The sequence below is a fragment of the Phacochoerus africanus genome, chromosome 14 (assembly GCF_016906955.1).
Source record: "Phacochoerus africanus isolate WHEZ1 chromosome 14, ROS_Pafr_v1, whole genome shotgun sequence".
In the NCBI taxonomy this organism is placed as follows: domain Eukaryota; kingdom Metazoa; phylum Chordata; class Mammalia; order Artiodactyla; family Suidae; genus Phacochoerus; species Phacochoerus africanus.
Window position 1 is genome coordinate 33,758,495 of NC_062557.1, and position 24,969 is coordinate 33,783,463.

At 50.3% G+C, this 24,969-nt stretch overlaps 1 protein-coding gene across 2 annotated transcripts in view; it reads left to right on the top strand.

Moving 5' to 3' along the window:
- MSI2 (musashi RNA binding protein 2) overlaps positions 1-24,879 on the top strand; it is a 441,294-nt gene extending 416,415 nt beyond the window's left edge. The window contains exons 12-14 of one of the 2 annotated variants that reach the window (XM_047758358.1): positions 15,232-15,440; positions 17,139-17,211; positions 19,647-24,879. In XM_047758358.1, coding sequence (XP_047614314.1) covers positions 15,232-15,440; positions 17,139-17,180 — 251 coding nt within the window. In that variant the 3' untranslated portion in view covers positions 17,181-17,211; positions 19,647-24,879. The remainder of the gene's footprint in view (positions 1-15,231; positions 15,441-17,138; positions 17,212-19,646) is intronic. The other variant, XM_047758359.1, reaches the window with a different exon arrangement.
- Positions 24,880-24,969: the final 90 nt, after the last annotated feature.

Sequence of the window (24,969 nt, forward strand, 5' to 3'; positions counted from 1 at the left end):
TGAGTCGGAAGGCATCAGGACAAGTGACAAACCATGAAATTGTAAACACTCCATAAGTGTTCATATGTAGCTGCCCAGGAAGAGATGCTGTGACCTTTTGCTCATACCCATGAGCTGATTAGCCGCGGGCTCAACTTCGTGCTGATTGGAGGACAGTGTAATGGGCAGTGAGGGTATAGAATTGAAGAGGTTAGAGACAGGCTAGCCTCTGGGAGGGGGAGATCTTGAAAGCCAGAGGGCTATAGTCATATTGGTGGGAGAGCGTGGTTCGTATTCTTTATGGCAGTGGAGCTCCGTAACGACAGAACCGTCTAAAGGAGATCAGCCTGGCAATGGCCCCACAGAGCCCGGCCTGACCCCTAATCCCTGGGCCTGGAGCTGAGTTCGTGACCTGAAGTAAGGGGTGGGGAGCACGGCAGACCCTGGCGGGCATTCCGCTGGGGGAGTCCACCCTAATGACCACTGATTCTCCTTTGCCTCTGTCAACAAGTTGTTATTCATTCCCTGCGTGGGGCCCTTGGTTCCCATTCCTGTGCCCGCCTGGCAGCCACTGCCCCGTGCTTTCTGCCAGTCCAGTTTCTCTCCTGTCTTTGCTCCCTCTGTTCAAATCTGGCTCAGGCTGCCAGGAAGCCACACTTGATTAACCCTCCCCGGGGCGCCTCCTCCTTTGCTCTAGCTCCTCAACAGGATCTTATGTCTTCGGACTTCTCCCTGATGGGTGAGTTCTCCTGAATGAAAGGCAGGGGTTTGTACCTTTGGAGGATGTTGTGCATGTAACTCAGAGTGTGCCTGCCTTCTCCAACAATATAAACCATCAGTCCTCCACGAGGCAGTCAGCCTGGTTTTTCGTATAGTTGAGTAATTATCATGCAATTAGAGAAAGCAGAAAACAAAGGGGCCCTTTGTTCCTGGATGCTCATTAATAAATAAAAAGGGCTCCCCTTTTCCAGCCTGGGATCCTGCACAATAGGAAGCGGGCAGCTAATGCTTTTGAACTGCTGTGATTGGCTGCTAGAATCAGATCCATCAGGATGAGAGAGCCGCAAAGAAGTCCATTCTGTAACATGCATAGGAGGGTTCCAGCCAGCATCTCAAAATTCACACCCACCTGGGAGGTCCCCTAAGGGAAGGCTATATCTTACAAGTGGTTGAAAGAATGCTAGAGACATTTCCAAGCCAGTTTAACTAAAATAATGGGATAGTAATATGTTAATAATAACTTACATGTATTATGAGTGAGTCATGTACTATGCTAAACCCACCTGCCTTATCCTGTTTAATTCTCATAGCCCTATGAAAGGGGTGCTGTCATTCCCAGATAGCTTGTCTCAGGTGGCAGAGACAGGATTTTAGCCTACGTCTGTCTCATCAGACCTGTGCTCTCAATCAGTGTCAGGAGATGCTTCATTGTACAGTCCAGCCATACCTGAGCAAAGCTCTGTGTCTTTGAGAAGTACCCTCAGCAGAAACCCACCGATGCCATCAACTCAATTCCCCGTATCATTAGGGGAGGAGAGAACTCCAAATCACTTACAAGAGGCCTCAGGAAGCATGGGGTGTATTTTTTCACACCTGCTTCTGCTGTTGCAGACTTAACATCATGGTTCTGTCTGGCATTAGCTGACATTTCTGATTTGATTTCTGATCCCTGAATCCTTTCAGACCAAAAGCACATAAAGGAGGCCCAGCCTGAAAGTAATTATTTGAAAGAAGTCTTCAGCTAAAATAAACTGAAGGACGTTAGCCACTGCCCAAAGGAAAGTAGGCGATGAAGCAGGGGAGGGCCTCTTTGGGCAAGACAGACTTCTCCGTGGGGATGAGTCAACATCCCTTCCAGTAAGCAGCGAAGACTGAATCTGAAGGGTCGCGGGGAAGCCCAGCCCAGCCCTTGGGATTGGCCGCCCAGTTGCTAGGGCTTTGCTTTAAGCCAATGGCTGGGAGGGGCGGGGCCGGAGGCGGGAGCAGCCGGCTCTTCAGCCAATCGTCCCGCAGGGAGGCTGAGCTCCCAGTACCATGGCAACAGTGAGCAGGGGCTCATTTGTTTTGTAGATGAGTAATTACTACGCAATTAGAGGAAGCTAAAAATAAAGGGGCCCTTTGTTCCTAGTTACTTATTAATATTAATAAAATAGTCTGTCCAGGTCTGTGGTAAACAATTAATGCAAACCTGTGTGCCTGTGATAGAGCCTGTGCAAGGCAAAGGCTGCCCCAGCCCAACTTTCCCTGCTCTTTCTGGGAGTTATTTCTGACTGTTACCTGCAGAGGGTTGGCTTTTCTAGCCTTGGGGCGAAGAGGACACTCTCAGCCTCACCAACCCAGGGACCCAGGATGCCCTGGAGTCAGGAGGTCTATCTATCAGGCACTGACTCAGGCATGAGGATCTGGTAGTGTCAACCCAGCCTCCAGAGAATAGACCAGAAACCCAGCGACAAGACCAGAAAAACCTGTGTGGACCTGTGTTGGAGGAAAACCCTCACCCAGTTTTGCTAAGTGCGCTCAACCACATTGTTTGACTTTTCTGGGACTAGATTGTTTGTCTCTGGGTGTGTGAAATAGTCCCTAAAGCCTCCACTAAGGTAGCCCCTGGGATTTCAGTGTCTCCCTTCCCACCTTGCTTGAAGAGAAACAAAACAAACTTGGAAACCATTTGCCAGAAGGTTACATAGTTGTTCAAGGGTTGACCCGGTGGCTTACGGTGCTCTGGCTTGGGAACGAAAACAGCTTTTCTGTCCCTCCCCTTCCTAGGGGTGTAGTCTTGTGGATTCATCAAATAAGGATGACAAGAGGACTTCAAAGGGCAGGGAGAAGATACGAGTATAGAAGGAAAAGTAGGGAATCAGAAGACTTCTTCCAGTCTGGCTTCTGCCAGCAACAGGCTGGTTGATTTGGGGGCAAAGAACTTCAGACTCTTGGGTTCTTGGGGACCATTCAACTCTGTGGCTCTGTATTGCTGCTGTTCCCAAAGCTCTGGAGGATGGAAGAGGTGATAGGGTTCTTAAGGTCTGAGAGGGGTGACTGGAGTGAAAGCCAAGGGCTTCCAAGTGATGAGGCAACTTGATGGAGATGCATTTGAAAAGTCAGTCATGCATATTTTTTTAATGAGTGGAGGCAGTGAGAGGGATAGAAACCTTTCTGGAATTGTGTATCATTTAAAAAAAAACAAAAACCTGTAGTCAGATTTCTAGTTTTGGGTGTGGTTGATTAACCCCTTCGGGTTTGGCTCTGTGGATAGTATTTGTCAGTAAAGGTGGACCTGTTAATAGCTGCTGTCAATCAGTTCTGGAACTGGGGTGAAGGCAGTGGTTTTTGAACATGGCTGCATGGTAGAATCCCCTGGGGAGTTCTTAAAATTCCTGCTGTCCAACCTACACTGTAGATCCATGAAATCAGAATCTACCAGGGGAGCCGGGTGGCAGGCGTCAGCAGCAAGCTCCCCAGGCCAGTCCAGTGTGTAACCATGGGCTCAGATACCACCAGGTCCTTGCCAGACATGGTGCCTCACACCATCTCTGTGACTTTGTCACCAGCATCCCTAGCTCAGAAACAGATAACCAGAGCCAAGCCAGGCAGCATGCCCCAGCCTCCTCTAAAGAGCAGGAGAGCTGCTCTGGGATCATTAGGCTGCAGCCTTGGAGCCCAGGGCTCTCCCGCCCACCAGGCCAGGAAAATCCACCCCTCCAGGACAGGCTGAAGGGGGTCTTTGTCCTCAGAGGTGAATTCCCCCGCCTCCCCTGAGGACAGGCCTGTCCTGGCTGAGATTAAGAGCGCGTACACATAGAAGCAGCAGCCCAGAGCAACCGTAAACAGAGAAGCAGCCACCCTCCTTGCCTGTCTGATGAATGGGGGCCTATTGGTAAGGTTGGAGTTTGTTTGTTATTAAAGACCTAATTAGAAACATGAGAGGGAGCTGAATGGTGCCGTGCTTGGCTAATTAGTGACATGTATGCGCCCGCTTTGAACTTCAAGGACACAGAGCTATTAGCGCTTACATCAAAAATGGATTAAACTCCTGTGCCTTTATCATCATTAAAGACAGGCTGCTCAAGTGGAAAGCCTTTTGTACAGGTCCTCAAGGGGCTGCCCCTTGGGCACCCCCGCCAGCCTTGCCCCAGCCCCCTCCCTCCACTGCTAGAGCCCCAGACAGTGGGTTTCCATGAAATGTGATCGGATACTAAATACGGATGGGACTAGGGCCTGCCAGCTGTCCACAGAACGGCCCTCAGCAGACTGGAGCAGTCTTTTGGAACCGAGACCAGCCCTCTGGCTACACTTTCTGGGCTCCATGGAAGGGCTTCCTTTCTCTCTGGCAGTGCCCTCTCCTCCTCGCCCCCACCCCAGCCATACTGCATGCCTGCTTGTGCCCGGTCTCATGCTGGGATGTGGCATAGAGGAGGGCGATCTATCCTCAGGAGATAGGCGGTCCCCATCTCGTGTGGCAGGCACAGCCCGACTTCAGGGCACCCCCAGTCTGATGAGGGAGACACCCCCACCAGCAGGGAGCTGACAATTTGGAAAGGGCAGCAGGGCCCATGCTCTCCGGAGCTGGCCCTCCAGTGTTGGAGATTTGATTCCTTTGTCCTTGATTCTGCAACGGGGCCCAGACAAAGAAAGATCCAAACAGAAGACACATTGTCAAACTATGATGCTGGGAAGGACAACTGGGCAGCGTGATTTAGTTTACACTTGATCTTAGCCAAAAGGCTGAGAAACGATGCATGATTCAGTTTAAAAAGCAGCCAGGAGTTGCTCTGAAGTCCAAGCGAGAGCTGGGTTCCGTCGGTGTGAGACACTCTGAGACCCTGGACACGTCCCTTCACTGCCCCAACCCTCGGTTTCCTAGTCCACAACTCCAGGGTAAGAAAGCCCATCTTACAAGTTGTCAGGGAGTTCCCTTGTGGATCAGTGATAATGAACCCAGCCAGTGTCCACGAAGATCTGGGTTTGATCCCTGGTCCTGTTCAGTGGGTTAAGAATCCTGCATTGCCGTGAGCTGTAGTGTAGGTCGTAGACGAGGCTTGGATCCTGGGTTGCTGCAACTGTGGCATAGGCTGGCAGCTGTAGCGCCAATTCGACCCCTAGCCTGGGAACCTCCCAGCCCTTAAAAAAAGAAGAAGAAGAAGAAGAAAGTTATTAGGAGCATGAACCAGGTGGCATTAAACACATGGCACCCACTAGCTGCTCAGTGAATCTTAGGTCCCTTCCAGCCTGGTGCTCTAAGAAGCTACAGCTTCCAGAACTCTGTGGCTCTTACCTCCAGACAGTTTCACCTGTGCCCAGTACAAGGCTTTCCCCCACCCCACTTTTGCTAACAGGGACAGGGTATCATCTAATTCCTTCTGAGCTTTTCATCATGACTGAGAATACCACCAGGATGTAATTCTGGCCTTGGATTTCATAGTGGGTTTTTTTTTGTTTTTTGTTTTGTTTTGTTTTTTTGTCGTCTTTTTGCCATTTCTTTGGCCGCTCTCGTGGCATATGGAGGTTCCCAGGCTGGGGGTCGAATCGGAGCTGTAGCCGCCCGCCTACGCCAGAGCCACAGCAACGTGGGATCCAAGCCACGTCTGCAACCTACACCACAGCTCACGGCAACGCCAGATCCTTAACCCACTGAGCAAGGCCAGGGATCGAACCCGCCACCTCATGGTTCCTGGTCGGATTCATTAACTACTGCACCACGACGGGAACTCCCATAGTGTTTTCTTTTAGCAACAGTACCTAGTGCAGGAAACTTTCATGGGCTAGGTGAGTGGGCTCACAAGACCTAAGCAGGGACTTGGCCCCTCTGGCTGGGGACAAGCAGGGTGGGAATTACAGCGTGAACCCACACAGCTCTACAGCCAGAGGGGACCTGGGTACAGGCTGGAAAAGCCACACTGGTTTCTTTTTTGCAAAGATAAAGAGATGGGTGCACCCCAAAGACATAGGAGGTCGCCCGATCAAGCCAAAGCAAGGCGCATGGTTTAATTTTTAGAATTAAACCCGGAGACACTTGGAACAGCAGAAAGCTTCCAGAGAGGGAGTCACTCCCAGGCGCCAGGGTTCTTGTTTTCATTTCTGTTGATTCTCAGGCGGAGTCGGGGGGGGGGGGGGGGCGCTAGAATAGGAAGTTCGGGCATCGCCCACAGGGACACCTCCCACCCCTGCCCAGCAAGTGGTGATGGAGGCAGCAGCCCCTGCCCCCGGGCTGCGGGTCAGCTCAGTGCAACATTTCATGCCTGGGTGCCGGGGGGCGGGGGGGCTTCTGCTGAGTCTTCTAACCTCTGAAGGCCTGGAGTCTAAAAACTAGTTCATTGAGGGAAGAGGCAGCAGGATGTGAGGGTGAAAACACCGCCTCGCTTCAGCCAAACCAGAAACATTTGCCTCCGGGGTTGACTTTCCATACCCTCGAAGCGTGGTAGAGGGGCTGTTGACACACACGTCGGCATCCCTGGGGGATCAGGCTCGCCACCTTGCATTCCGCACTTGCAGCCTGAGCTGGGGCGACTGCTGTGATCCCTTCCTCGGTTTGGAAGCTGTTGCAGCCGGGCAGACAGTTCACCCTGGCAGAGCAGGCGCCACATAGGCCCCAAGGACTCACATCATGGCCTTTCCTCCCCTGGGGCCCCTCTCCCTCTCCTTCCTGAGAACACGCAGACAAGATCAGTCCAAGGCCTCTGGGGTCTGGGAGAAATGAGAACCTGGCGGTGGCTCCAGGCAGTTCCTTCTTTGCCCTCAGGACAAAAGCCTGATTTCTTTGGCCTCCGGGTCCAGGCCCCCTCAAGGCTCCTCCATCCCCCTTGCAGATTCAGCCCATGAGCAGATGGCAGCCGTTTACCCTCCCCCCCCACCCCACCTTCCCACCTTCCCCACCAACCTGGCCTGGTCCTTTGTGAGGAAGAGACATACCCACACCCAAATCAGGGCTGATAATAGAAAAGCATTGGAGGAGTTCCCGTTGTGGCACAGCGGAAACAAACCTGACTAGTAACCATGAGGATGCAGGTTCGATCCCTGGCCTTGCTTAGTGGGTTAAGGATCTGGCATCGCTGTGAGCCGTGATGTAGGTCACAGACACAGCTCGGATCCAGGGTTGCTGTGGCTGTGGTGTAGGCCGGCAGCTGTAGCTCTGATTTGACTCCTAGCCTGGGAGGCTACATATGCCACAGGCGTGGCCCTAAAAACCAAAAAAAAATTTTTTTAATTAAAAAAAAAAAAAAGCATTGGCATTCCTGCTGTGGCACAGTGGGTTAAGAATCCATTGTTGCTGCATCTGCAGCAGAGGTCGCAGCTGTGACTCAGATTCAGTCCCTGGCCTGGGAACTTCCATATGCCACGAGTGCATCCATTTAAAAAAAAAATCATAAAATAAGGATGGAAAGAGAATGAGCTATTTTCTGTTGAGGTTATACAGCAACATAAAGTACCAGCCACAAAGCTCTCCTGGGCCAGGTCGGTTCAGCGTGAGGCTGTCTCCTCACACGGATCTGAGGGGTGGTTCCCTGGGGACCCAGGAGGCAAGGGATTTGGAGCCGGCCAGCAGTCAAGTCAACTCCTAGGAGATGTGATTTGACCAGAAGCTGAGACCATCTCCAGAATAACACGTCCCAGTTCGTAAGTCAGATAGTCTCAAGTCCATCAATCCCCCCATGCCAGTTATGCCCACACTCAGCAGCAGACACCTGCCCTGACCACTGCGGTCTGAGGCGGGTTAGGTGTGGAGCCAACAAGCAGAAACCGCAGTCTTATGAGTGCGCCCCCCCCTGCCGCCCCCCGAAGCTGACACTGGGAGCATTTGTGACACTGACTCCCCATCAGCCCCGTGAATGAGCCGATCTCTCCATGTGTCCTGTGCAGTATTTAAGATGAGCCAGGCATCTCTGGATGTGTCAAGACTTGTTGATACCAGGCTGAGTTTGTCCCTGTCAGTGATATATTTGTCTGTAGATGGAGACAGGGAGAAAGAAATCCCATCCCATTGCCATCTCGATGCTCCCCCAGTTTTTGTTTTGTTTTGTTTTGTTTTTCTCTTTTTAGGGCCACACTCACGGCATGTGGAGGTTCCCAGGCTAGGGGTCAAATGGGAGCTGTAGCCGCCAGCCTGCACCACAGCCACAGCAACGCAGGATCCGAGCCGCATCTACAACCTACATACACCACAGCTCACAGCAACGGTGGGTCCTTAGAGTGAGGCCAGGGATCGAACCCGCAACCTCATGGTTCCTAGTCGGATTTGTTTCCGCTGTGCCACAATGGGAACTCCCAGTGCTCCCCCAGTTTTAAAGCAAGTCTTCTCCTTGCCTTCTGAAATTGCTTGAATTTCAGCAGAGCTTTCCCCAAAAAAAGGTTGAATATAAAATCGATCGTTCCTGAACTGATTGGATTTTAATTTAGTGTGTCCTCCTACAGTGTTCTCAGGTTCAATATAGCTGCTGGCCCTCTCGAGCTGTCTCTCCCACCCTCCGGCAATGCTCTCGGTGGAAAGCTCGATCCAGGATCCCTGGGACTCCAGACTGCTGGAGTCTGATTTCCAGCTTGCTCTGCCGGCAATGAGCTGTGATCATTCACAGTAGAGTATTTCTCCTTCCGTTATAAGAAGCGGGTTTGGGATTTCCCATCGTGGCTCAGCAGTAATGAACCTGACTAGTAATGCTGAGGACTCAGGTTTGATCCCTGGCCTCTTTCAGTGGGTTAAGGATCTGGTGTTGCTGTGGCTGTGATGTAGGCTGCTGCAGCTCCGATTCGACCCCTATCCTGGGAACTCCTACATGCCATGGGGGTGACCGTAAAACAAAATTAAAAAAAAAAAGAAAAGAGGAGTTCTCGTCGTGGCTCAGTGGTTAACGAATCCGACTAGGAACCGTGAGGTGGCGGGTTCGATCCCTGGCCTTGCCCATTGGGTTAAGGATCTGGCGTTGCCGTGAGCTGTGGTGGAGGTCGCAGACATGGCTTGGATCCTATGTTGCTGTGGCTCTGGCGTAGGCCGGAGGCTACAGCTCCAATTAGACCCCTAGCCTGGGAACCTCCATGTGCCATGGGAGCGGCCCTAGAAAAGGCAAAAAGACCAAAAAAAAAAAAAAGAAGCAGGTTTATTTTTTCAGGCGGACCTTCCCCCTTGACCATGGGCAAGGCTTCCAGAGGTCAGTGAAACTGCAGATTGGGGTCCCCAGCTTCCTTTCCAGGAAGGCCTTGGCTGCCTGGCTGCCATTCCTCAGGGCCTCCGACCAGGGAGAGGCTGGCTGTTCAGAGGGATCTAGGCAGGTCTCTGCTTTTGACAGCCCCCCAGCATTATGGATCCAACGTCCGAGGAACCCCCCACTGCCCCCCCCCAGCCCCCGTGTTTCAGGGGCATCGAGCAGGTGGCTCTTCCTCTGGAAAACGTGGGATCCCATGAGAACCCTGAGAGGCCCCTCCTTCTGTGCACCCCGCAGCCATGAGGTGTCCTTGCTGACGTGCGAGACAGTCTCTGCCGGGGAGTTTTAATCCATGTGGATAGAAGCAGGGTATAGACAAGGGGAAGGGAGAGGTGAGTGTTGGAGGGGCAGTGGCTCTGGCCCCTTTTTTTCTCTAGCATCAGCCTATCACCACAGGCCCTCTACCCATTCCTTTTTTCAGTCAATTTCTTTAAATTCTCTCAAACAAAGAAAAACCCCTAAAATCTAGCGTGATGCATTACCATAGCCCTGCCCTCAAAGAATATCCCATGGCTTCATGGGTTGGGAATGGGGCCGTGACCCCCATTAGCCCAAACTCCCCCCCTCCCTTGGCCCTGACGCGGGCAAACCACGTTCTTTTGGGCCGCATGCCACCTTCTGAGTTGGGCTGGGTGAGGACACTGGACCACTAATGCATTTGCCTTGATCTGAGCAGAACAGACTGTCCCGGACAAGGGCTGGAGGCCAGAAGACCTCCTGCCTGAGCTTAAACCCAGCGGCAGCGTAATTCACCAAGCAGATGACTAAATGTGTCTTAAGGGCTGGCCCTGCCCTTTGGCCAAATGGGAGACTTAACCAAACCAGGACCCGGATCTGAGGCTGGGACTTGGCAGGCCCTTGGCTTGTCCCCGATGTGGGAGCTGAGCTCATCTGGAAAGGACTCTGTGAACAGTTCTTTCTCTGGATCAGTACTAATCTAATTTGCAGGCCTTAGAGCCCTCCCAGGGGTTCCCCCCCACACACCCCGAGTCCTGAGCTCCAACTTCCTGCCCCAGGTTTAGCAGCACCACTCTGGGATCATACATTCCCCTCCTAGACCCACGGGGAGGCTGTCCTGATCCTCACTGCCATCTGCCACGACTTCCTCACCCTCAGTGGCAAATGCTGCTCCCAGCCCAGCCCCTTCTGCCTACATGCAGACTGTGTTCCTGGCAGAAGGCAGACATCCCTGCCTGGGTTTGCTGAGGTGCCCACAAGCTTTGGGTCCAGCCCCTGCAGCTGAGGTTCTAAGCCTGCAGGACAGGTCTTTGTTAACATCTCTGGGATGGCTTTCCTGGGGCAGCCCATCAAGGCGTTGTATGCCTTTGATGGACAAGGAAGTTCCTCCTTTTATCCGATGCAGAATGCCTCCAACTTTAATTTGAGCGTGTTTCCCCTTGCTGGCCTCGTGAGATTTAGTGTCCTTGCTTTCCTGCCCCCTCTTCCCCAGCATCCTTTCCTCAGGTCCTGGATGATTAAATGCAGCAGGTGGATGAAATAGCTCCCTTGTGAATCACTTCCTGATTTGTTTGGCCAATGAACTGTGCTCTCCTATATCCAGTTTTCCTAAATCTGCCTGTGGTACCTGCCTTGTTGGGCTCTGCATACACAACTATCTCAAAAATAGGTGCATTTGTTTTATACCTGGCAAGCTGCAGAGGGCTTCCTCTATTGAATCCTCACCACAGCCCACAGGGCATCAGGCTGGGTAGGGCAGGCAGCACTCACATGTTGCAAAGGAGGACTCGGGCAGGTGAGAGGCTGATACTCAGGTGGGTAGGTCAGGGCCGGGGTCATGCTCAGGTCTTCTGACTCCAAGTCCAGTGCTCCCTTCCTCTGCACCATATCTGCCTCCCCAACATACTTGCTGCCCAGAAAGCCCAGAGGATGCTGGGGCTGGGGGCAGGGGCAGGGGTGAAGAGGCACCTTCCCAGGATTCAACCACTGCTGTGGATGCTGCCCAGAGCAGCCAATGGAGAAGTGACCCTGCTCCCCACAGCAAGTCCCCAAACTGCAGCTGGGCACAGGGCTTGCCCCAGGGTACTTACCCAGCTCACAGCTTCTGCTGCAGAAATGCCAGGGTGTTTGCAAGACACTGTACTCTTCCAGGACAAGAGTTAGGATGTCCAACTTGTAAATCTCAGCATTGTTTGTTTCTTCAGCAACATGTACTGAGACCCCACCCACCCACCCATGCACACACCCTGGCAGAACAGTAGACAGGCAACCTTGCCCATGAAGAATGATGTCCCATCCCAGAGTTCCCATTGTGGCTCAGGTGGGTTATGAACCTGACTGTTATCCATGAGGATGAGGGTTCGATCCCAGGCCTCGCTTAGTGGGTTAAGGATCTGGCGTTGCTGCAAGCTGTGGCGTAGGTCACAGATGCGGCTTAGATCCAGCGTTGCTTGGCTGTGGTGTAGGCTGGCAGCTGCAGCTCCAATTCGACCTCTAGCCTGGAAATTTCCATATGCCACAGGGGTGGCCCTGACAAGAAAAGAAAAAAATGAAAAGAATGATGTCTCATCCCCTCTTCCCGACCCAACCCTGGTCTTTGGGACATTTCTGGCCCCTCCGCATGAGCCTGGAGGCCACCACCTGCAAGAAGACTGACCATTGAGAATTGACTGAGGGCGACTGGCCCAGAAAGCACCGCAGGTCAAAGCCTCCGAGTTCGTTTCTCACAGCTCGTTGCAGCTTAAAGGGCCGGGACTCCTCAAATGACTCCCTTGCCAGTGTAGCCAGCCAGTGTACAGTGTGCATTTCCCAAAAGAACATCGCTTTGTCCCTAATGCCTTCCCACTGCCAGAGACAGGAACAGCCCAGCACACGCTGGCCTGCTAATGGTGCCCCCTGCCCCACCCCGCAAGCAGCAGAACCGCTTGCTGGCTTGAGCCTTCCCCGAGATGCGTGGGCAACCTCCTTGGCTGGTTGACATGCTTTCTGGAGCCTGCGTCTTCCACGCAGGACAAAAGGGAATTGTTCACTGAGGAGCCCAGAGGCCTGGCTCCGCCATGCCTTCAACCCTCAGCCCTTGAGGGTGCAGATTCCACTGTCCAGAAGCCTAGAGGAAAAGGACCAGCCCGGAACCCGTGCTTCCTGCCTGCCACCTGCACCCTCGGCGGGAACCCATGGCCCATTCTTTTGTCCCTGGCCGGGGAATGTCTGCAGGGTGACTCCAAGCTGGGGTTTGGGCATTAGGAAGGCAAGTGTGTGATCCGATGGGATGTGGGGTTTAAGAGCTGCTTTTTAATCCAGTGCTTCTCTGTGGTAATTCTGGTGTCATTTGTTGGAAGAAGACTGAGCACAGAGGGGCGATGTGGGCCTAGGAAGAGCTGCTTGCTGTGAAATTCCCTTTAGGCCACCTATCAAGCCGCAGGCCTGGGCACATAGGACCAGGAGGGGTAGCCAGGGATGAGCTTCTCAGCCTCCAGAGGGGCATGTCTCCAGGAAGCATCCTTCCACGGCCCTGCAGCCTCCTATCTCCAGGCAGCCTCTGCTGATAAGATTAGTCTCTGGGTGGCTGTCCCCCTGCTGGAAGGAGCCAAGAAGGAAACCTCCCTTCTCCCTGGCTTCTAGATAGATGGGCCTGCCCGTCATGTCCCGGATGCTCATCTGGCCAGAGGAGAGAGAGGTCAAAAAGTCATATCCACGGCGCGCACCCCCCCCCCCACTGCCCAGCCACATCCCTGCTCTTAACCTTGAAACAGAGCTGGCTAGTTACTTTGTTGGTTCCTTGGTATAGGAGTGGGGTCAGCTGTCTGGGTGAGTCAGGAGTCCACTCTGAGCTCTCTCCATTTTCCCCAGCCCGGCGGAAAAAGAGTGTGTGAGACCCAGATAATACGGCCTTCTGAATATCTCAGCTTGATATTTGCCTCCACGAGTGAGAAGGGCCAAATGTTATCTGCAAGTTTAATCTTCTCTATTCAAAAATTCTGTCCCCTCTGTCTGCCAGTGCACATCAGCCATTGAACTTGCTCTAAGCTGCTGTAATTTTTTTTTTTTCTCTTCAACCTGTTCTTTCCATCGGCCAGTTTCTTCCTTTCTCAGCAGCATTTCCAAGGGGCCTGATCTTGGGGCCTCCCGCCCCAGAGGGTGTCCTGAGCTTTTGCCTCTTCTCTGCTGAGGCCCAGCTTGGCTTGGGTCTCCTTTGCATCTCTGCATCCCAGGTCCGTCTCCACCTGTCTGGCTGGGGAGCATCATCAAACTCTTCCTGTGCCAGTGACCAAGTGGGTAAAAATCAATCCTCCTCTGGCTCTCAAGCCCCCCTAGAAGTGGGGGGCCGGGGGGGGGGTAACCGCAGGCTCCCGGGGCAAGGCCATGGCCCAGAGTGGAGCTGCAGATGTTTTTCCCGTCGGCCCCCAAGAAATGCTGAGGCAGGCAGGAGGAAGCAGCCCCTGAGAGCCATGGAAACGTGTGGAACCCAGATTGTCTGGTTCTTTGTGAGATGGGTTAGCTGTAGCCCGGAATTGGCCAGTCCCAGACTCACCTCGAGCTTTAAAAGTCCGTGATAAAGGAAGTTCCTGTGTGGTGCAGCAGGTTAAGGAGCAGGGGTTGCCACAGCTGTGGCACAGGTCGCAGCTGTGGCTTGGGTTTGCTCTCTGGCCCCAGGAACTTCCACATGCCGCAGGTGCGGCCAAAAAAAAAAAAAATCAATGAGAGCGTACTTTTGCAATTAAAAAAAAATTCTTTTTTCCATTTTGAAAAAGAAAAAGATTAAGCTACGAAGGGGGAATGAAGATAAGACACCGTTGACCTGGTTGACAGGCTGTGTGGCCCTCCCTGGGGAAGAAATGATAGAATTTGGGGGAGGCTAAGGGAGGGAGCCCCACGCAGTCTCTCCTCCCCCTGCCCGCTCCCCACCAGCACCCCCCCGGGGTCTGTGGGCGTGAAGTCCCATCTCTCTGTAGCAAAGGTACCTTCCTCGCTCTTTTGCTTCGTCCAGAGTTGATATCTGAAGATAACTAACCAAAAGCAGGCATTTCGGGCAGATATGCTTTAGTGATCAATTGGTTCAGTCAGTATGCTCTGAATTCATGTACTTCTTTGTCTTTTTTTTAAACAAAAGGAAAAAAAGTTTAAATCCCCCCTTTCCTTCTACTGCAGGAGGTGAGTGTGTGGGTGTCCTGTAGAATCATTGGCATTCACCCAGCTTCGGCCCCAGAGCCTCCAGATTTGCCATTCCCACCCCATCCCCCTCCCTCCATCCCCTGCTCTCCACCCCGAAAAGGGAACCCTCTGCCACCCTCATTACGGTTATGTTAAGATGCCCAGATTTTCCATGACATATCCCATCCTCCGACCACGTTCAGTATTGACGGCTTTCATACAGGGATGAAAATGGGAGGGTTGGAAAGGGAGGGAGTAGCCAGTGGGGCCGGGGAGGGGGAGAGGGGGGAAGGGGTTGGGGGAGGGGCTGAAGAATGAAGATCTTTTTGGGCTTTTTTTTTTTTTTTAATTTGTCATTTAATGGATCCAAAAAACAAACACAAAAGAAAAAGTTGAAACAAACAAACAAAAAGATCAAAAATCCCCTCCCCAAAGATTTTTTTTTTTCCTTCCTGGACACAAATTGCTTTGTTTCCTGTCATGTTTTAATATCAATATTAACACAATGTGTAGTCTAAAACTAGTTCCTTTGTAGTTTGCATGGGATGTGAATGCTGTCTCAACGTGCCCAGATCTAGACAAGACTGCATGAGCATCAATTCAGATGTGAAAAAAAAAAAAAACACCTCTCTTTCTCTCTCTCTCTTCCATATATATATATATATTTATCTATCTATTTCTATTGTGATAATTCAGTGGGCAGTGAAGCACCTCCGGTTGGTTGCCGTAGTGTGTTGAATGATTGTTTTTTTATTCTCTATATTTTTGGAGCTCCGAGCTTCTTAGTAGTAGCCTGGGCTGAGTATTCTTGAGTCCCTGCTGATGTTTTCGCATGGCCTTGGTTGAGTGTTAGAAGTTGGGCCTCAGCTGTTTTTCTCGAGTGTTTGGCTTGTAATGACCGGTGCATGCCTGGCTTCTGGCCTCATACCCAGCTCTATTCTCTGCACACCAGTCCTGAATAGCTACAGTGCTCAACCGAATTTTGGCGCGCCCGCTTCCCCGGCAGGCTCCAACCCCGCGCGGCCCGGAGGCTTCCCGGGGGCCAACAGCCCAGGACCTGTCGCCGATCTCTATGGCCCTGCCAGCCAGGACTCCGGAGTGGGGAATTACATAAGTGCGGCCAGCCCACAGCCGGGCTCGGGCTTCGGCCACGGCATAGCTGTAAGTACCTTCCTGTCCCAGCCCTCCTGCCTCCTCCAACCTGCCCATCTCCTGTGGCCCATGGGGGCGGGGGTGCCAGGAAAGCCCAAGGGTGGGCGGCCAGGCGAGGGCCCCGGGACCCCACCCGCATCCTGTCAACCACGTGGGGCTGAAGCTTCTCGGTTTAGATGTTTCCTGAGCACCCGTGGGCCAGGCACGGTGTGTGGCCATGGGATGAGTGGAGGGGGCGTGGGCAGGTCAAGTGCAGATTACCCCTCCATCACGTTAGAAAGACTGTGCGAGAATTCATGGAAACAGGATATATCAGCTTCTGGCACCTAGCCGATCCTCAGCATCAGCCCCTTCCTTGATCCCAGCCTTCTGGAGACTGATGCGGGCAGGGACCTCGGAGGTATGGCCCCGCCCCCCCAGGGTAGCAGCCTGAGTCGGTAGAGTCCCCCACCTAAGGCCCAGTGGCAGCACTGAGGCCTGGGACGTAGCATGGGGGTGCAAGCCCTGTCCCAGGGGGTTTGCTCTGCTAATGTTTCTTACGGTTTCCAGGTTCCAAGTAAGTTCCCATTTGCGTTCTTTAGCTGCGCCCGCCCCTGGAGGCCAGATGCATTTGATATTTGTAATGCTCTGTGGTTCTATAATCTGACTAATCCAGGCGATGGAAATTTGCTTAACAGATGTGCATGCTGTTTTCAGATTGTATTGTTCTTCCCCCCTCGCGGTGTGTGTGAGCATGAATGTGCCTGAGCCCGCTCGCTCGCTGCCCCTTCCATTTGGGAAACAGAAAATCGGCCAACCTCACCATCTTGGAGGCAGCTGGATTTTGAGCGAAGATGGGAGTGTCTGCTGTCCCAGGTCCCATCCCTGTCGGGAGAGCCTTAGCTCCGGGGCTGCGCTGGGGAGAAAAGAGGAAGTGCCTACGGTCTGGGCACCGGGGCACCCAGTCCCTGCCCCCAGCACTGGAAGCTCCCCCCACCCCCATGCACACACACATTTGCACACTCATGCATGCACACACACTTTCACACCTTCAAATACACATACACGCACACACACACTTCTGCCATCCCTGGCCTGTGCAGTCCGGATCCTTGTTCAATTCCATTCCCAAGCCAGTATCACTTAAGGCAGTAGTTTGATAAGTTACGTCCCTTTGGATCAGCGGCAGTACCAAATCCAGAGCAGCAGTATTCAGCTTAGAGCTGCCTCAGTTTGAGAGACCGTGGATCACCAGGCGTAGAACTCAGCTCATTTCCACGGTCGGCACCCAGAAACACAGACCCTGTTCGTCCAGGAAAACCTAGCTCTCTGACCTGGATGCTGCAATAGTCTCTGCAAAAAACCACCTTTGGCCTGCACGGGGCTTCCTTCCTTTGGGAGTGTGGACAGAGACACTGTCATCTTTGCCCTCCAGGGCTCAGGGCTCCAGTGCCCATCCTTTTAGGCATGAGCCCCACCCCTTTCCCATCACCCACCAACTCCCATGAATCTGGCTCTCAATTTTCCCCTGGGTGAGCAGACAGGCTGGGGGTGGGGAATCGGGGGCGGGAGGATGTCATCCCGGCCCCTCCTGGCACGGTGTCTCAGAATTACATATTCATGCTGGCAACCACAGTCTAGTCCTAGAAATAATTTCCTTTTCCCAGAATATGACAATCTGTTCCCATGTATAGCGTGCTGATGACCTTAACAATTGTGCAATTTTAGGGACCTTTGATTGCAACGGCCTTTACAAATGGATACCATTGAGCAGGTGCTTTCGTTGCCATCTCACTCTGAGGTATTACCTTCTCTGCCACGTGTCTCCGCCCGCCGGGCGTGTCCGTACCTGTATGCACTGGGCATGCACGTACGCACGGGCCCTGGTCTCCTCACGTCAACATCTTTCCCTCCTCTTTCTGGACCGCTTTTCAGGGGGGCGGGGGCAAAAAAAAAAAAAATCCCGTCCTTTTAATCTCTTATCCCTCCTCCAGCTTAAATCATGACCCTCCTTTTTTTTCCCCTTGTCTTTTTTTTTTTTTTCCTTTGATTCTTTTGATTCCTTTTCTTGCTCATCCCCACCCCTCATCTTTCTCTGTCTTGAAATACAATCAAGAGTGTGGGAAACTGGAAGGAGATCTTGTGCTGTGCCCGTCCCAGGCGGACAGAGGCAGGGAAATGCTGGGCTTCTGCCCTGCCTGGGGTCTGGGGTGGGGGGGTGCCCCCAGGCTCCTGTGAGCTGGCCTTGTGGGTTGCTGGGCCCTTTCAGCTCCCCCAGCGCTCGCTGGGCTCAGCCAATGGAGTTCCTGCAGTCCAAACAGCCAGACTCCGTCTTTTAGTGAAAAGAAAACATTTTTTTGCCAGTAACCACGGAGTCATTATCCAGATTACGGCACGAGAAGCAAATTAAATTAACGACATCACCTGCGTTACCCGGATTTGGATCCCTGCCAGTTTCCTAACCTTTTAAACTGAGCTCAAGTTAATTAAACATTTTTTTAAATCACTTCGATGGGGCTCTGGGAGGGGTGGAGTGGAGGAGAGGGGAGGTTGGGGGCAGTCAGCGAGGGAACCTCTTGCCTGTTGGCATTTGGTAATGAGTAGCCATCCTTCTCAGGAAGCGTGGGCACCAAAAAGGGAGGGGAGTTCTCTTGTGAAAGCCAGACCTGACTCGTGTTAGCAACTTTGGGGCTTTGAAACGTGGGAAGAGGGACGATGTCAGCTGAGGCCCGGGGAGGGGTCCCGGACGCTCATAAAAATCACAGCTGGTGCCTGAGCACCGTCGGCTCTGGGAGTTGGGATGTAGGAGAAGCAAGACCGGAGATGGCTTTGCCTCGTTGGTTTGCAGCCAGTAGGACCCCCGTCTCTTGTAGAGGGTTGCCCCTTGCCCCCCTGAGCCAGCCAGGACTCTGTAGGGTGAGCCCCGCTGGAGAAGCAGGTGGAGCTGAGCTCCGTGCCCCTCTCGAATTTCTCTAATATCGCTGCTTAGAAATCACCTGGACTAACGCCACTGCCTCTCTTAACCCAATAAACCCCGTGTGTGAATTCTCCCCACCCCTCGCCTCCACTTCCCTTCCAGCACTGACCCAGCCGTTGCTGGCCGGAGCCAGAGGCCACTAACAGTTTGAAGGAGAGCTACTCACGACTAATGAGGGGGCCCCAGGGTGAAGGCAGGTTCCTCTGAGAGCACGGTGGGCTGATACCCCCAAGAAATGAGGGGTCGGAAGGTGGCTGCAGCCCTTTGGGGAGCCAGTGGAGGAGGGGATTAAACAACCACCCAGTGAAGCAGATCCCCCGAAGGCCAGGCACTGGACCCTGGAACCGGAGGGTAGTGTGGGGCCCCACACCCTCGAAGACCTGGGCAGCGTTTCCCGGAGGGGGTGGTGGAGGGAGGGAGCGAGGCTGCGCCCAGCCCAGCCTCCCTCCTCCAGCTTTACCTTAGGACTCAGAAGGATGGAATAGACAAGAGTGGAGGTCACCACTCCCGCCCCCCAAAATGATCAAGCGGGCCAGTTGAGTCCCCCGGCCGCACCAAAGCCTGTACTTTATCCCCGACAGTGGTGATCCTTGGTCATTTTGCGCCATCCACAAAGGTGGGGCCCAGGCTCACTGTCACTTCCAGAGAACTCAGTTAGCAAGTCTGTGAATACTGAGCCTGCTTTTATTTCCCAGAACCAGAGCTGGGTATTTGTTGTGTATGTTTCTAGACGTGTCCTGACCTTGAGTCTTTGGGATGTCCTATGGATTTTTTTTAGCAGAAAGGTGCATTATTGAGAGCCACTGATGGGTATCTCAGAACAGCAGAGGTTTTTTCTAAACGTTTAGCTTGGCGGGGGCCGGAGTGGGGGGCGGGTAGGAAAGAAGGTGAACCAGAGAAAGCACCACCGGTGCAGTTTACTGGTTCCGCTGAAAACTCAGCATGACCCCATTTCCTGCCATCCCCTCGGGGAGTCCGCAGCCCTGTAGCAGATCCGCCCACCAGCAAGCCAACAGAATGAGTAGCCGGGCTGCCCCCTCCCCAAGCATCAGGTGTGGCTCAGATGTCGCAGCTCAAGGCTGTGGCCCCAGGAAGCGCTTAGCCTGGCCATTTGCAAAAGCCACCCCCCCCCTCTGCCCCCGTAGTCATACTTTGTAAGCGCTTGTTAAAAAGTTGGAGTCAGCCGTGTGTTTGCCTGACATTTCTTCTCTCTTCTCCCTCCCCCACCTCATGTTTTCCTCCGGGCCCCTCCCCTGCAGAGCATACCTGGATGTCCAGGCAAGACTGGGCGAAGTTTCTGAGTGGCCCTTTGTTTAGGTGATGTCACCAGACACCTGTTCCCCCACCAGCCTCACTCCCCATCCCAACCAGAGATGGCTCACTTCGGATCGAGGGCGGACTACATCTCATCATCTCGCGAATCTGCTGTAATATAAGACGACAGCTTTTAAATGTGTATATATATCCCATGATTTTGGGTTTTTGTTTTGTTTTGTTTTTCTTGATGGTTTCCCTTCCTCTTCTCTCTTACCCCTTCTCCTTTGAAATCTCTTTGAATCACATTTGGTAGTGATTTTGACTTAGTCCAGTAGTCGTAGAGCTTTAATATCTAGTTCAAAGCTAACCATAGTATACTTGTTATCTTAAGGTATTTTTTTTTCTTAAAAAAAATTTTTTTTTTTTTTGGTGTGGCTTGTTTTAATTCTGTTCTCACTTTTAAAGGATGCCGAGATGGTAATATTACTCTCACTATTTTGGTACCAATTCTGAGACTGTATGAATTTTCAGGTGGAACCTGAGCACACACACAGAAGCGAGGTCGTGAAGCGTGGAGCGGGAGGTGGGCATACATTTTCTACTTTGCGTTGTAGGAGAAGCGCGATGTCGTAGGCTAATTAACAGACTCTCTAGCGGTTCTTCTTTTGTGATGTCTCTTTGTTAACCTGAGTATATCTATTTTCGGCAATAAGGTAAGGACGACCGTGTTTGGAGGGTCCTCCTTTTCTATAAGTGCTTTTTTTCTGTTGAAAGAGGTGATATTATAAGGTTTTTTGCAATTGTGACTTCTAAAAAAAGAAATGTTGTAAATACAATTCCATTAACTTACATACAAACTATTAAGAAAGAGAGAAGCAAAACTATTTTTGTGAGGGAGTCGGTCCCAGGCAGGTTGATGCTCTGTTGGAAGGAGGAGGGGAAGGAACAAAGCAACCGAGTCAGTCGCTGAGACGGAAGGACCCCGGCTGCCTGGCCGACCCTGGGAAAAGTTAGAACACTGTTTAACTTCTCTTGTCTGTGTGATAGACCTAAGAACTGTATTAGTGTCATACCAGCATATTAACCTCCGTCTGTGCACAGCTTCCGACGTTACCGTCTAGTTAGGTTTTTATTTAAAAGATGAAAAAACTGCTTTTCCCAAGACGTTTTTTAAAAACAAAGCTACAATTTTAATATTTAACATATTTAAAGTTTCAAAGCACACCGGTTTGGCTTGGGTGGGGAGGGGTGGGGGGACATTCTTTTTCAGTCTTAATTTTTAAAGATTTGATCATTTTCTATTGTCCAATCATTTCAGCACCTCCAAAGGTCCCTAGGACACTTGGCCTCTCTTCTCCCCCTGCCCCCCCACCCCCAGCCACCCCCAGCCCCGGGGACCTGTGGGCCAGGAGCAAATAAGCCTGCATTAACGACACCTTTTCTCCATTCACTTTCTATTTACCAATTAGGAAAGCAACCTTTTGGTTTATATATATTTTTTTTAATACCTCAGTGCTGCAAGTATCACCAGAGAGGCTATGAAAGAATTTTTTTTTAATTTATTGTAGATGTACACAGAATTTTAAAAAATAAAAAGTATAAACATCGCTGCACTGTGACTGGTGGGAAAAACTGACAGTTTCCTGTTTGCACATGTTTGACATTTGGCTGTTATAATATATGGTCCTCAGTTGGGGAAAGATACTTATGATGAAGGATATTTTTTAATTTAACTTTTTTTTAATATTGGTAATAGGTCGGCAACAGCAACTATAGAAGTACAAGTCAATAGATGGCATTAAAACATACTGTAGTGTGGATATATATTTTTTTTCTTTTTTAAAATGTGATATCGACGTTTTATTAATATTTTTTAAATTGTTACGTTTATAAATTTGGTACTTAAGGCACAGCCAGTATGAGACACTGAATGCGACATTTATTATAAAGAGCTGCTGCACTCCTATTTTTATAAATTTTACTAACCAAGTAGACTAAATGTAGACATTCACAGACATGGTAGGGCAAAAGCATCTTCAAGCAAAAGGCTCCAAAATGCTAACTCAGAAAGAAAGAAAAAAAGCCTTTTTCTCCATTCTAGTTAAACAGCGACAACATTTTTTTTTTTTAAATCATGTTCTTTGTTTTTGCAATAAAATGGTAGGTTGTTTGGCGAGGGTTCTTTTCATTTTTCTTTCTTTCTTATTGTAGTTCCAAACAACCACGTGAAAATGCTGGGCGCTTTTAAAATATCAAAACTCGTTCAAGGAATAAAATAACAAAATAGAAGTTTTATTTAAAAAAAAAAACAAAAAAAACAAAGAAAAAAAAAGAGACAATAAATTCCCAGAAATTCAGTGTCTAGACTAGGGAATTTAATTACTATTTTGTCCATGTTGGTGATGTACTGTCCTACCCTTCCTTTCTCTGCATCCCCCGTCACCTCATAGAAGACTCTTTGTTGATCATTGTCTGTTAATAATGTATAAAATGGCTATCTTGTAAGCGTGCTGTCCTGGTACTAGTGTAGTCACTTTTTTTCTCCTCTTTCTTCTAGTACATATTGATAGGTATAACGTAATTAAGGTTTAAAAAAATTAGACATAGTTATTCAGATTTAGGACCAGTAAGGATAGAACTTTCTCTTATTTATGAAAAAAAAATGCTCATAATTTTGGGGGCAGTTTTTTCCTTTGAATTTTTTTTTTGTCAATTTCAAGGTTTAATTTCTTTTTTTTTCTTTCTTTTTTTTTTTTTTTTTTTTTTGCTGATCTGACGTGGTTTCAACTAACCCAAGGTCTCACGATGTTCAAATGCCGGCAGACTCTACGGCGTTTTCTAGATTCCCACCCCCCCTCCCACCTGCGAAGGGGTGTGCCATACTACCTTAAATGCTAACGCTAGATATGCAAAACTGGATTTTTTTAATTTATTTTTTAAAAGAGGGAGGCATGGTATATTAAAATGATTTTACTAAGAGAAAAAAAATATTTTTTTAAGAATGCTCAGAAGAAATTGATAATCTGTGTGAATATGTTTTAGATGTTTATAATACCTTTTGAAGAGACCCAGTAGCCCATAGCACAAATCTCGTGGAAATCTGATATGTTTTCATGTGGCTACCTAGGTTACGGTTCACGTTAGTCGCCCCCACTCATCTAGAAGTCCATTTCGAAAGATTTTTGTAAATTCTTTTCGCACTGATGTTCGGCCTTGTCTTTGTTTCCGTTAAGCTCAATGGCGAAGACGGGAGCCACCTTCCGCCTTCCCTGGGGGACGCACCCTTGTGGCTGATGGCTTTTCCCGGGGATCATAAAACAGCCACCAGGGGGGCAGGGACGTTCCGGCTTCTAGATCCATCTGCCTGGGGTCCCCAAACGCCTCTCCTCCCCCACGAAGAGGAGAGGGAGTGGCATTAGCTCCTGGACCTGTTCCTGGTTCTACCTGGACGGGGAGCTGACAGGGGATGACCGAGTCTTGGGGTCTCCTCTCCAGGAGCGTCTGCACACCTGGTCTGTGGCCTTCCTCACACCCATTGGGAAAACCAAACAGCCTCGCTCTCTGTCCCCGTCGCTCATTGGCTTGACTCAAACGAAGCCCCAACAGGCCTTTGTGTTTCTCTCCTTCATGACCTTCATCTTAATTTGAACTTGTAGCTTGGACTTTAAGGTAGCATGGCTCTATTGCTGTCAATTTAATGTTTTACTGCACAGCAATTCACAGCCAGTGAATGTTACACACATCTTGCTAGACTAGTATAAAAATCATTGGGTAAGTGTTGGTTCTAATGACCTGAAAGGTGTTCAGTTTTTGTTTTCCGTTTTGTTTTTTTTTCTTTCTTGGTTTTTTTTTTTTTTTCTCCTGTTCTTTTTCATTTGGGGATTTTGGAAAAAAAAAATTTTTTTTTTTCTTGGTTCCAAATAGCAAAACCAAACCTATTTTGATCTTTAGTGCAAACGAGGGCTAGGGACTTAGCCACCACCATCACCACACTGCTTCATTCTGCCATTCACTCACTGCAGCATAATCGAGAATAAAGCAATATAGTTTACTACATTTTTTATTGAAGGTCAGCCATGCTTTCTGTATTATATTGCATATGAAATTGTTTACAAAAGAAACACTAACTCATACTTCTCTTTATCGGTTGGAAGTGGCACGCAGGGACAGAGGGAGGCTGAGGGGGGGGTCGCGGGGGGCGGGGGGAGGAAAGGATTTTTTTCTTTCTTGAATGTGCTTCACAAGCCAGGCTATCTTCCAAGGAAGGCTGAAGGGGATGGGGTAGGGGAATGAGGGGAGCAGAGGGACACATGCAGACAAGCACCTGGAAGAGAGACCCTGGGGGGGCTCCCTTTCCCTCACCCTAAGCAGAAAAGAAGCAGAAGTCCGCTCAGCCCCATCCTGAGCACAGACACTACACAAAGGAGACGCTGTATGTTAAGCAATACTTTAATACTGTAATATGTTTGTTTTCTTTTTCTTTCTTTTTTTTTTTTTCTTAACCAAAAAAAAAAAAAAAAGTAAGCAAACTAAAACAAAGATATATAAACACAACCCACCCCTCTGGGGAAGCAACTGTAATCCAAACACTTGGCTATCAAATCCACAGAATGTATTGTCACAGACGAGAGTTCATTTCCAGGAGGCAGGGGCGTGCGGGAGAGGGGGATGGGGACTGAGAGACAGAAGTTCCAGAGCCTTCCCGAAGGCTCTCTGCTCCTGTATTCTGTACATACTGTACCATCCTGTGTGGCATCTGTGAGTGTCCTCTCGAGTAGCGTGGGCTAGCCAATCTGCCGTTCATGGTGTATCGTAAACTCGGAATTCCATATGTAATAGGATGCAAGTCGAAGCGTTTCATGTGGACATAAATGTATCTAAATAAAACTTTCCCTAGCACTGTGGCTGACCTCACCCTTACTTTTATACTTTAGTATGAAACTGATGACAACTTTGGTAGTGAGTATTTTTTTTATATATATACATATATATGTATCTATATATATATATATCTCAAGCATCTTTCAGGTCTTTGTGTGTGGCTTTCTTAAAGCCCTGTTGTAAAAAAATTACTATGTGGATGGCAGTCTCTCACATCCCAGATGTGGAAAGTATAATTTTATATTTGTATTTTCAAATAAATAAGTTTGTGAAAGGTTTCCATCCTCTACTGTGGTCCAGAAATCAATGTGTTTGTCTGACAAAAAAAAATAAAATAAAATAAACTGTTTTGAACAGAGTCGTTTGCTGTTCTTTGGTGTGTGGAAGAGGGCGGAGTCGGGGGAGCTGTTGTGTGGCCGGGGGAGGGTCACACCTGCCTCCTTA